Source organism: Ranitomeya variabilis, chromosome 7, assembly GCF_051348905.1.
Source record: "Ranitomeya variabilis isolate aRanVar5 chromosome 7, aRanVar5.hap1, whole genome shotgun sequence".
Lineage (NCBI taxonomy): Eukaryota > Metazoa > Chordata > Amphibia > Anura > Dendrobatidae > Ranitomeya > Ranitomeya variabilis.
The window spans coordinates 174,658,193-174,671,568 of record NC_135238.1 but is presented as its reverse complement, the minus strand read 5'-3'; the positions used below and the strand labels follow the sequence as shown (position 1 = coordinate 174,671,568).

General features: G+C 48.1%; 1 protein-coding gene across 6 annotated transcripts in view; it reads right to left on the bottom strand.

Moving 5' to 3' along the window:
• The window catches only part of UBE2F (ubiquitin conjugating enzyme E2 F (putative)), a 291,447-nt gene extending 278,901 nt beyond the window's left edge, over positions 1 to 12,546 (bottom strand). The window contains exons 1-2 of one of the 6 annotated variants that reach the window (XM_077272292.1): positions 12,311 to 12,546; positions 6,551 to 6,684 (exon numbers count right to left, since the gene is read on the bottom strand). In XM_077272292.1, coding sequence (XP_077128407.1) covers positions 6,551 to 6,668 — 118 coding nt within the window. In that variant the 5' untranslated portion in view covers positions 6,669 to 6,684; positions 12,311 to 12,546. Of the gene's footprint in view, positions 1 to 6,550; positions 6,685 to 12,246 lie in introns of all 6 variants that reach the window. The other 5 variants (XM_077272298.1, XM_077272296.1, XM_077272293.1 and 2 more) reach the window with 5 other exon arrangements.
• Between the last annotated feature and the right edge of the window lie 830 nt (positions 12,547 to 13,376).

Here is a 13,376-nt window from a genome sequence, read left to right as displayed (position 1 = left end):
AAGAAAATCCCATGGCAGACAATATGACTAGTGATAAAAATTCCCCATTAAATGTCACCTGCTTAACCCAGCAGGAAGTACAGCGGCGTCTAAAAATCACTAAAATTGACAAATCTCCGGGCCCGGATGGGATACACCCCCGAGTACTGCAGGAACTAAGTACAGTCATTGATAGACCATTATTTTTAATCTTTAAAGAGTCCATAATAACAGGGTCTGTACCACAGGACTGGCGTATAGCAAATGTGGTGCCAATATTCAAAAAAGGGGCAAAAACTGAACTCGGTAATTATAGGCCAGTAAGTTTAACCTCTACTGTGGGTAAAATCCTGGAGGGCATTCTAAGGGATGCTATACTGGAGTATCTGAAGAGGAATAACCTCATGACCCAGTATCAGCACGGGTTTACTAGGGACCGCTCATGTCAGACTAATTTGATCAGCTTCTATGAAGAGGTAAGTTCCGGACTGGACCAAGGGAACCCAGTGGACGTAGTGTATATGGACTTTTCCAAAGCTTTTGATATGGTGCCACACAAAAGGTTGATACATAAAATGAGAGTAATGGGGATAGGGGAAAATATGTGTAAGTGGGTTGAGAGCTGGCTCAGGGATAGGAAACAAAGGGTGGTTATTAATGGAGCACACTCGGACTGGGTCGCGGTTAGCAGTGGGGTACCACAGGGGTCAGTATTGGGCCCTCTTCTTTTTAACATATTTATTAATGACCTTGTAGGGGGCATTCAGAGTAGAATTTCAATATTTGCAGATGACACTAAACTCTGTAGGGTAATCAATACAGGGGAGGACAATTTTATATTACAGGATGATTTATGTAGACTAGAAGCTTGGGCTGATAAATGGCAAATGAGCTTTAATGGGGATAAATGTAAGGTCATGCACTTGGGTAGAAGTAATAAGATGTATAACTATGTGCTTAATTCTAAAACTGTGGGCAAAACCGTCAATGAAAAAGACCTGGGTGTATGGGTGGATGACAGACTCATATGCAGTGGCCAGTGTCAGGCAGCTGCTACAAAGGCAAATAAAATAATGGGATGTATTAAAAGAGGCATAGATGCTCATGAGGAGAACATAATTTTACCTCTATACAAGTCACTAGTTCGACCACACTTAGAATACTGTGCACAGTTCTGGTCTCCGGTGTATAAGAAAGAAATAGCTGAACTAGAGCGGGTGCAGAGAAGAGCGACCAAGGTTATTAGAGGACTGGGGGGTCTGCAATACCAAGATAGGTTATTACACTTGGGGCTATTTAGTTTGGAAAAACGAAGACTAAGGGGTGATCTTATTTTAATGTATAAATATATGAGGGGACAGTACAAAGACCTTTCTGATGATCTTTTTAATCATAGACCTGAGACAGGGACAAGGGGGCATCCTCTACGTCTGGAGGAAAGAAGGTTTAAGCATAATAACAGACGCGGATTCTTTACTGTAAGAGCAGTGAGACTATGGAACTCTCTGCCGTATGATGTTGTAATGAGTGATTCATTAATTAAATTTAAGAGGGGACTGGATACCTTTCTGGAAAAGTATAATATTACAGGGTATATACACTAGATTCCTTGATAAGGCGTTGATCCAGGGAACTAGTCTGATTGCCGTATGTGGAGTCGGGAAGGAATTTTTTTCCCCATGGTGGAGTTACTCTTTGCCACATGGGTTTTTTTTGCCTTCCTCTGGATCAACATGTTAGGGCATGTTAGGTTAGGCTATGGGTTGAACTAGATGGACTTAAAGTCTTCCTTCAACCTCAATAACTATGTAACTATGTAACTATGATTAGAAACTCATTTAGGGAATGAATATTAATAATGGTTCTAAATGATCTATCAGGTTTCTGAATGAGAAACGTAGGAGTAGAATCCTCTACCACTCTCAGATTCCGGAACCTCTACTAGAACACTTTAAAGGCATAAATCCAAAACCTCTTTTTCCAATGCCGTCTGTTCAAGAGGGGAAGAGTGCAAGGTAGTTAATTTAAAGCTATTCCGTGGAATAAAAGTGAACTCAAGCTTGAGTCCATTAGCTATTATGTTCCGCACCCAGTCACTATTTCTGATCTCTAACCATGCTAGAAGGAATGCCGACAATCTTCCCCCACGAAAATTGCTAGTCATTTGTCGGGCTTCTTACGCTCTCCTGAAGAGCGACTAAACAAAGCCCGTACCCCCACTTGAAACGGTGTCTAGTGGGTGATGATGTACGTCTTCTTCCCTGACCAAACCTTCTATTGAAAGGACGTCGGTAGGACGTAGAAGATAAATTTGGGAACTTTTTCTTATCCCCTGCCTTATCCAGCAACTCATCCGGCTGGATCAAATAGATACTCCCTATTGCACGGGATAGTACAGAGCTTTGATCTTGTTTGGATGTCCCCCGGCCAGCATTTAAGCCACAAGGCTCTGCGGGCCGTATTGGAAAGTCCTGCTGCTCTGGCGGCCATCCTAACAGAGTCAATCGGGCATTCATTAGGAAAGCTGCAACTTCCTGACTCACTGGCAGGCCACCTAGAATTGTATCTCTAGATCTCTAGAAGCTCCTTCTTTTAGCTGGGACTCTAATTGGTCCAGCCAGACCATTATGGATGTGGCCGTACAAGTTGCTGCTACCGCTGGTCTTAGGGAACTGGCCATCTCCCAGGTTCCCTTAAGGAAGGTCTCCGCCTTCCTGTCTAGGGGTTCTTTAAGGGTCCCCATGTCTTCAAAAGGTAGCGAGGTCCTTTTTAATGCTTTGGCTACCGGATCCTCGTAAGGGTATCTACGTTTAAGAGCCAGTGGTAAGGAGCCCCTCTTCTCTGGCTCTTTCCATTCCCGGCAAAATTAGCTCCTGGATCTTTTCATTTAAAGGGAAAGACCATCGCTTCCTCCAGCCCACTAAACATGGTCACCTGCATGGATAGCTGCGGTTGGGGTTCCGCTATGCCCATCGTACCCCTGACCGTTTCCCAGTTTATCTACTCGGTCTAGGGGCAAGAAAAACGAGAAGGGTCTTTGTATCTTGAGCCCTTTACTTGAGACAGGGACTCCCTTACTTCTGCCCTGACTATATCTTTCAGGCTTGCAGTAATATTAGGAGACTCTTCTGCTCCCTGGGGGAGGATAGTAAAAGCAACATTGTCTATCTAGACTTAATGCCACTCCACCCCTTCCCCTTCCTGAGACCTCACCGTCTGCAGGATACAGGGGGTACATAATTTTTTCGGGCACGAATCTGGTAAGGGGACTCCACAGAGGGCGCATTCCTTGTGTTTAGCCTTATCCGTGCACCTCTTCTCCTATATAAAAAATATAAGGGGGACCGCATCACTGAGTCAACATTCACGTAGATCCCTTACAAGTGCCTGCAGCAAATAGGTACCGGAATAAAGAGGGGGGGTTTCACAGTCAATGCTCCTGACTCTTGTCTGGAGGAGCTCTTACGACTGGACTGTTCACTCCGTCTGTCACTTTCGCACATCTTCCAGCAGCTGAGGCTGCTGCTCATGATCACTCTCCATTGTGCACAGAAAATGAGACCAGAAGCATCCTGCTTACATCCCCTCCTCCGGTCAGCAGATTAGCCTCGCCGTCCTCCACTTGGCTCTCCGCCCCTGCAGGTGCACCGACCGGCCTGAGGGACGTGTGCAAGTGTCCGGGGTCTTATTCCGGTGGGTGCCGCCATCTTGGATTTACCGCGCATGCGCAGCAACCCCGGTGAGCCGGAAGCGCATGCTGGCTCTGCCTCAGACGTCACTGCGGCCCATTGACGCTTTGCATCCAGAGCAGCGCGGGACGCCCGGCCTGCCAGTGGCGCCCCAGACAGCGCCCACCATCACGCCCCGGCTCTGCACACATCACCTCTGGCACCAGTGCACCGCTGGAGCAGAAGAACCCTGGGGAATACTATCCCGGCGCTGGCTTCTATGGGGACGGACATCCTCCGGACTCCGCTCCCTGCTGCCGTGCAGTCCAGCCAGGACCACCGTGGCGTCTCCAGGAACTCTGCACCGGCCGAGGTAGGAGACACCCCCGCTACCTGAACCGGCTGGCCGGCCTGGGATCAATGAGACTCTTCATCTGTAGGACCCCGTCCCATCAGGAACAGGAAACCAACTGATGCGTGGGAGAGGTGCCGCCCTTTTGTATCTGTAGGTTTCCTGTTCCTGAAGGGCGGATCCCCTCTCTCGTTGTGCTGTCATGGGAGTCCGAATAAAAGAGGAATACTGTACTAGGCCATGGAGAAAAAAAAAAAAAATGGAGCAGAGGTACCCAGGCTCAGCCTCTTTTCCCATGTAGAAGGGGCTCTGCAGAACACCCTTTTCAGGGCATATGAGTATCTTACCATCAAGAAAAGACACCCTGAAAACCTTAAAACAGCAGTCATTTTTTTTTTTATGTAGAACCTGTTAGGGGTCGAGTTCCCGCCTCTGCACAGGGGGAATCTCGGGCCATCTCCGCTGCGGTCTCCCATTCTTCTCCTGCTGCAGTGGAGCCTGCTCAGCGGAGACGTCGGTCCCAGCGTTTTGCTCAGTCTGACTCTGTACAAAGAGTTGCTGCTGCTTTTCCTGCTTCTGCCATTGAAGTCAGTGCTGGGCAGTGGCAAGCAGACGCTTCTGGGACTAAGTCTTGCTCTTCTCGTTCTGAGAATGCCCTGAGTAAGATCTCTCAGTTGAGATCGAGGGTCACATGGTCAGATACTGCAGCTATGTCCATTGGTTCTTTCAGGAAGGTCCTGTAGGTGCTAGGACTAAGTCCTGCTTGGCACACACTGAGCATGCCCAGGGCAAGATCTCTCAGTGGAGATTTAGGGTCACATGCTCAGGTATGGCAGCCTCTCATTGGTCCTTCTAGGAAGGTCTTTTACTTGCTGCAGCTATATAAGGCTTGCATGGCCGCACGGCCATGCGCTAGTATTGCTTTCATTTATGTACTTTGCGCCAGTGTGGTCTTGTATGAATGTGTTCAGGGACCCGGCTGAAATAAGCTCCTAGAATGCTGGCACCTCCGGCGAGGAGTTCGTATGCTTGTGTGTTCAGGGACCTGGCCGAAATAAGCCCCTAGAATGCTGGCACCTCCGGCGAGGAGTTCGTATGCGTGCAAGACCACTGACTGCTCTTGTTAGACAGTTAGCCTGTGCCTCTGTGGAGTCTAACAGGGCGCAGCGCTTTGAGTTCACGGCTGCTCTGTGAAGTAACAGAGTTAGCTAACACTGCCATTAGTTCCGCTATTTGCTAGCAGCAGGTTCTCCTGCACGGTGGACCCCGGGCTGCGAACGCATCTATCCTAATAAATATATACTTTCATTAGGTGCGTTCCGCTAGCCCTATCATAACAAACCAAGAAAGGCAAAAGCCTATGAAAGGGGGAATGGGAGCCCATTTGTTTGGCAACCAAACACTGCTTAATGCAGCTCGAAATGAGCCTTATTGTATGTGGAGGTATGGGAAATTAACACAGGTAAGATAGTGGATTACTACTTATTAAAACGAGCAAAAAAGAAAAATGGAGCATTTGCAAACTTAAAGGGGTTTTTACACGTTGTATTATCAGGAGCGCACCGCTCCACCCTCTATTGTTTGGTTTCTAGGGCACTACTGAAGTGACTGGTCGGAGCAGTAGCATGGTCGCACTACTGCTCCAAACTGAACGCTCTCTGACAGTTTTGCCTCGGAAGCCTGGAAAAGCTTAGGGGACTAACGCTGGTGGTAACCAGCAATCTGGGCATTGCCTAGATTTTTGACCATTCTGAAATGGCAGGATGGCGGCTAGTTTAGGCGACGAGCAGTAAACTATAAAATTAAAAATCCCTCAATTCTTGAGAAAAGACACGATTTTTAATAGGAGTTAAAGAAGTTGTCCACTACTTGGACAACAACTTCTCATACCACACACTTGGCCCTGATAAAATAATAAACCCTATACTATCCCCTCCCGTGCTGGCACCGTTCCCGCGGTGTCGGCACTCCGCCTCTCGTGCTGTTGTTGTGACACTGGCGCCCAATCAGCGCTGGCGTCACTGTCCCCGGCCTGTTGAATTGAGCAGGAAGAGGAAATCCGAAATCAGCTACAGCCCGGGCTTCCTCTTCATGTTTGATTTGTTTGAAGGCGGAGACAGTGACGCAAGCGCTGATAGGGCGCCGGGGTCACAACAACCACACGGGACCCCCGGGAGATGGCAATCAGACACCGCAGGAACAGCACCGGAGGGCAGGTGAGAATAATTTACTGTTTTTATCATCGCCAAACATTTTGATCAAAAAGGGTTGTCCTAGTAGTGGACATCCCTCAAATAGCAAACTTACTTGATTTTACAAGCACTTAGCAATTTTTCCTATTTAAGAACTTGAGGTATCCCCTTTAAATTTCGACCTTTCCCAGGGTCTACGGAAGATCAGAGGAGTAATCTTTCTGATATGAGCAACTAATTCACTTTTTATTTGCCCCGGTGTTGATAACTCTCCCACCATAGTTTTTGGAAATTTTTTTTTTTTTTTTTTTTTTTACAATACATATTTAATTATATTTTGAGAAAGCAAAATGCATTACCTTTAACAAGTAATCTGTCTCGGACGGATACCCTGCGAGTGGAGTCAGAGGCTGTGCTGGATGCTCTGCTCCCTTTCATACCATCGTCCCGCTTTAGCTTGCTTGCCAGCGTCAACATCCCGCTTTACTTTTATCTACAATGTAAGAGAATTTGGTTACATACAGCTCAATAATCATTTTCATATAATTTCCTTACATTTATATTAAATATAGCTTGGCTCCAGTAAAGGCATCTGTACAACTGGTGCAGTAAAACTAATGCAATTTTTAACCCAAGCATTGAAAGCCAAGATCAAAGTTACAAGGCGACAAGTGTCGAGTATCACTGCAACGTTACATCTGATGATTTCCTGCGGTATCGCACGGTGACCGGTGAACTACAGTGACTGAAACACAGAACTGCCTGTCTTCACATGGGATTTTGTGTTGCTGGCTGCAAGCCACAAGTCAACATCCGTTCCCTTCTGAATCGCCAGATCACATATAGGTTCGCACATGAGCAGGAAGTCGCTTTCAGGACTCATACACATTTGCAAGAAAAACAGACAAGTGCAACCCGATTTTTTTTTTATCAGATTGCACTCTGACCAATGTTAATGTATGAGTTACAGCTCATCTGCTATTTTTTACTCAGCTGAAATCAGACTGAGGAAAAAAATTAATAAAAATCGCAGCATGCCGCAATTTGCCACATATTGGACGAGACTCGCCAGTGATTAAAAAAAAAAATAAAATTGCACAGCACTCGGATCATGAGAGTGCCATCTGATTTTCACTCACTGAGATATAAATAGGTCAGTGATATGTATAATTAGTACAGTGCTTGTGTAGCTTGCTTTCTGAAAAAAATAGCGTGGGATCCCCCAACATTATATTAACCAGCAGAGGAAAAGCAGACAGCTGGAGGCAGATGTTTCTAGCCTGGGAAGAGGGTAATATCCATGGAGGTTTCCAGGCTATTAGTAACAGCTCACAGCTGTATACTTTACCTTTACTATTAAAATGGGGGACTCTACCACCACACAAAACATGACGTAGAGTCCTTCTACAATTAATAACAAAAAAAGGCTAGGCAGACAGCTGCAGGATGTTAATAGCCTAAGATAGGGTCATGGATATTGGCCCCTACCCGTACTAAAAACATCAGCCCATGGCATTTTTTTCAGAAAAATAATAATTGATTAAATACATGTTCAGTAAGCTGCACAGGCACTGCACTAATTATTTATGTCACTGACATCTTTATACATATCTATTCTATGTGTATATATACATTCTAACAGGGCACGCTGTGATTTTACTGTATGCGGGCTTTTCATAGATCTACTCTACAGAGAGAAAGGTATGTGGATTGAGAATAAGAATATTTCCTTTGAAAAATATGTAAATTACAGAATTATTCTGTATAAAAACTCATCTTTAAAAAAAAAACAAAAAAAAAAAACGCATTGCAATCGGATAGTAATCGCATGGCATTCGGTTGTCAATCAGATGCTAGATGTGAAAAATAGCACTGTACTCTCATAAAAATTACATGGCGCTAGTCTTACTTTTCTGATAGGAATCGGAACTTTTTTTTTTCATGGTGATGAGTATGAGCCCTTAGGCTATGTTCACACGCTGCGGGTTTTGCTGCGGACCCGCAGCTGTTTTGCAGCTGCGGGTCCGCATCCTTTTTCCATGTAGGTTACAGTACAATGTAACCTAATGGAAAACAAAACCCGCTGTGCCGACGATCCTTTTTTTCTGTGGAAAATCCGCGCGGATTTTCTGCAGAAAAAAACAGAAAAAAAGAAGGACCATGTCACTTCTTGGTGCAGAATCGCAGCGATTCTGCACCCATAGAAATGCATTGAACCGCTAACTTCCCGCATGGGGCTGTGCCCACGTTGCGGGAAGTTAAGAGGATAATGTGCCGATGGTACCCGGGGTGGAGGAGAGGAGACTCTCCTCCAGGCCCTGGGAACCATATATGGGTGTAAAAAAAAAAGAATTAAAATAAAAAATCATGCTATACTCACCTCTCTGCGCTGCCCGCGGCGTCCGGTTTCAGTTGCTGTGCCAAACAGGACCTGTGGTGACGTCGCGGTCACATGACCGTGATGACGCCACGGTCACATGACCGTGACGTCACAAAGGTCCTTGTCGGCACAGCCGCTTGCAGCGCCGGGGAGATCGCGACGTCAGAGGGTGAGTATAGCCAATTTTTATTATTTTTTACATTACTATTGATGCTGCATATTGCTGCATATGCAGCATCAATAGTACAGCAGTAATCCCGCAGCGGAAACCGCGGAACAAACCGCGATAAATCTGCAGGGATAACCGCAGCGGTTTTGCCCTGCAGATTTTCAATTCCGCTGCGGGATTAACCCGCAGAGGAACCCGCAGCGTGTGAACGTGGCCTTACAATGTAAATCTATAGAGGCATGTTGTAAACCCCTGTGTGATTTGGCGAATGGGAATTGAGGTGACGTAAACCAAAAGAGGACCAGAGTGATGCTGAAACGGTGAGCGTTTTAGTACAACTACAATACATACATATTTAAGAAACTAAAGTTTTGCGAGAGTATTTCTTGGTGCTGAGCTTTACAGTTCTGCTTTAACACAGTCAGCATCCAGTCGTTTGCTTTGGAGACTACACTTATCCGTATAATTAAACATAGAGATTACAGGACATTTGAACAAGCACACAGCTCTGGACAGTGAGAGCAGTGATTAGTAGACATGCTTTGAAAGTTGCCGACTCTGGTGGTGGGTGATTTTGCAAGATTCGCAACAGCAGCTTGTGAGGATCTGAGAGGGAGGTGACCAGCTACCTGCTATACACAAATCAATGGGCTGAAGAGAGGTGGCTGGGATCTTAGTCGTTAACCCCTCTCCTGCAATATAACTGTTGCGCACTCTAGGCAGGGGATGGGTGGCCGATCAGCGTAGAAACCAGCTGTGCACTATATAAGATAAAAGCTCTCACACCAGAATGACAGCAGATAGAAAAAAAACAAGTCAGTCAATTGCAAACTTGCTTATTTTCATATTGTCTAGCTAAAGTAATTAATACCGTTAAAATACCCCTTTAAAATAACTGAAGAAATTGTATGGGGCTTCATTGCAAAGCCACCATTCCCGACTATGCCAAAAAGGTCAGTGAGAAAGCAGTAATGATTCTTGCAGCTCTCTGCTTAGCATGTTGTTGGATAGTAGTATGAACAGCGGTAAATAGGATTGCATGTAGTAAAAGGTCCACACTGCAAATATCCCACTAATCTCTCTTTCTGATAAGTCTACATCAGAAGATACTTTTATTATTATACTTTTGCAATAAGAACCCCTGTCTCGTGTGTGGTCCGGATAGACTGGAATAAGGCTTGTGTGCAAGACTATGGCCATTAGCTTTCTACCTGTAAGTCTCCAACTAGCCAGTTATCATTGTGTCCTCACTACTTTCCCTCTGATGGCACATGTAGGGCTAAAACAAAAGGATTGGGATGTTGGATTTTAAGATGCAGATTCCTTTGCTGTCAAGCACAAGTCGCCACCATAGGCATCTTGCAGTGGCTTATTCCACTCTCCCCATTGAGAATACATGTGCGCTCAGCTGAAGCACTAGTGATGAGTAGAGCTTGTTTGGAATAGCTTTTAGTAGAACATGCATTCTGTGGACAGATATCTAATAGAAGGTACAACACCGTAGGATCCCAAAAAATGGGATTAGCCTGCAGTTCCTTATGCTATAATCTTTGGTAGTTATAATAAAAATTTGGTATTACTTTCCCTCTCCAGGTCCAGCATCAGTTCTCAACCATCGCCTCTGTCTGCAGCAATGATGTCACTTTGATAGCACTGCAGCCAATCACTGAACTCAGCAGCTCCGCCCATGTAGATGGTATAAGCCACTGAGCTCTGATCAGCTGCAGTGCTGTCAACATGACATCAGAGCTGCAGACAAATAAGGGACTGGAGCAGTGGTGGACAGCTGGAATTAGACCTGGGGAGGGCAAGTAACGTCCAGTTTGTTTAGTTATAACCACCGCAGCTTATTAGTGTAATGTTTTCTGAAATGAGAAAACCCCTTTAAAAAGGTGCTCCCTAGAAATATTAAAGGGACTGTCTGGCTTGAAAATATTGGTATTCCCACTAGCTCCTCAAAAGCAATGGCAGTGGGAAAAACGTCCAGCCCCACTGCGCAGGGGCTCTCCACAGGTCTTTGCTTACCCGACTCAGTGGGTGGGGACAGTTACAGCCAGCGATGGGTTAAGTGATCAGGTGTGGATAGGATACCATCACTGCAGCGATGCAGAGAGCACTGGTGTGGCAGGTGATTTAACAAGTCAGCCATGCTATTTTTATTATTTTTTGTAATTTTCCTCCCAATGTACAGCCGTTTCATTATTGATCCTGGACACCCCCGCCCTTTACAATAAATGAAGGCGTAGCTTGGGGGAGAAGCCCCATCAGTCAGAAGCTCTTCTGCAATCAGTGGTATGGACATGTTTATGCTGCAGGTAAGCGGAAACTCTGACCATGTATAGTGCGAACAAAAATAGGTTGTGTGGCTCCTCAGCGACCTGCACCCACGAGGTCAAATCAGCTGTTAGAGACACAGAGAGATAGAAGCCAGGTGACAGGCCAGAGGCTGTCATACACAGATTACAGTGGCCCCACAGCCAGGGAGCGCGCGGACCACGGCCCCAGGGCCAGGGAGCGCGCGGACCACGGCCCCAGGGCCAGGGAGCGCGCGGACCACGGCCAGGGAGCGCGCGGACCACGGCCAGGGAGCGCGCGGGCCCCAGGGCCAGGGAGCGCGCGGACCACGGCCCCAGGGCCAGGGAGCGCGCGGACCACGGCCCCAGGGCCAGGGAGCGCGCGGACCACGGCCCCAGGGCCAGGGAGCGCGCGGACCACGGCCCCAGGGCCAGGGAGCGCGCGGACCACGGCCCCAGGGCCAGGGAGCGCGCGGACCACGGCCCCAGGGCCAGGGAGCGCGCGGACCACGGCCCCAGGGCCAGGGAGCGCGCGGACCACGGCCCCAGGGCCAGGGAGCGCGCGGACCACGGCCCCAGGGCCAGGGAGCGCGCGGACCACGGCCCCAGGGCCAGGGAGCGCGCGGACCACGGCCCCAGGGCCAGGGAGCGCGCGGACCACGGCCCCAGGGCCAGGGAGCGCGCGGACCACGGCCCCAGGGCCAGGGAGCGCGCGGACCACGGCCCCAGGGCCAGGGAGCGCGCGGACCACGGCCCCAGGGCCAGGGAGCGCGCGGACCACGGCCCCAGGGCCAGGGAGCGCGCGGACCACGGCCCCAGGGCCAGGGAGCGCGCGGACCACGGCCAGGGAGCGCGCGGACCAGGGCCAGGGAGCGCGCGGACCAGTGACCCTGTATGTCACTGTTTAGGTGCTCACTAGACGTTTCTTGACGGCCGGTCCGTGTCTGCAGACTGCCAGGCAGCTGAGCTGAGGCATGGACACGGATGAGGGTCAGGCAGGCACTGTAGGGGGCACGCACGGAGTAAAGGACACTGATGCCACTGCCTCTTCTCATCACTGAGCGGGGCTAGTATAGCAGCCAAGACAGCGCCGCCCTGTGGCTGATAACACTGAGGAGTGAGCACCTCCGGTCACTGCACCAACTGCGGGGCAGTACAGGGGATGTCAGTGCCCTCGGCCCCAACACACAACACATTCCGGGCACCACATACACAGAACAGCAGCTTCACATCCACAGGAGGCGGAGGGCTAAGCGTGTACCCCGCGGACTGTCACCTGCCCTCAGCCGGCCACTGCTCCTGGGAATGAGCTCCCGGCTCCTCAGGTTCTGTTACACCAGAGCTGCTGTACTTAATGTCACGGAAGCCGGCCCGCTCCTCACTTCTGCACCAAGGACGCCATCTTCTTTCGGTAAGCTAAATCCGAGAAACCTAAAGGACCTTCAGTGACGTCATGACCATGTGATCAATCACATGCATGTGTAGGCGGGATCAGAATGCCGGGAGGGCTGGAGGTCACGTGCTCTATTCACCACAGAAAAGGGTGTGTGTGTGTGTGTGTGTGTGTGTGTGTGTGTGTGTGTGTGTGTGTGTGTGTGTGTGTGTGTGTGTGTGTGTGTGTGTGTGTGTGTGTGTGTGTGTGTGTGTGTGTGTGTGTGTCAGCCAGCGTGTGTGTCAGCGTGTCACAGCAGAAGTATGGATGTGTGTGTTGCTAACAAATGAAGAAGCAGCACACCATCACTTTAGTGCGAACGGGCTGTTTTAACCCCTTCCCGCCGCGGCCCTTTTTCGTTTTTGTGTTTTCGTTTTTTCGCTCCCCTCCTTCCCAGAGCCATAACTTTTTTATTTTTCCGTCAATTTGGCCATGTGAGGGCTTATTTTTTGCGGGACGAGTTGTACTTTTGAACGACATCATTGTTTTAACCATGTCTTGTACTAGAAAACGGGAAAAAAATTCCAAGTACAATCCCACACTTGTTTTTTTGTTTGGCTTTTTTTTCTCCAGGTCATTACGAGTTCATAGACACCTAACATGTCTAGGTTATTTTGTATCTAAGTGGTGAAAAAAAGTCAAAACTTTGCTAAAAAAAAAAAGCGCCATTTTTCGATACCCGTAGCGTCTCCATTTTTTTGTGATCTGGGGTCGGGTGAGGGCTTATTTTTTGCGCGCCGAGCTGGTGTTTTTAATGCTACCACATTTGTGCAGATATGTTCTTTTGATCGCCTGTTATTGCATTTTAATGCAATGTCGCGGTGACCAAAAAAACAATTCTGGCGTTTCAAATTTTTTTCTCACTACGCTGTTTAGCGATCAGGTTAATGCTTTTTTTATTGATAGATCA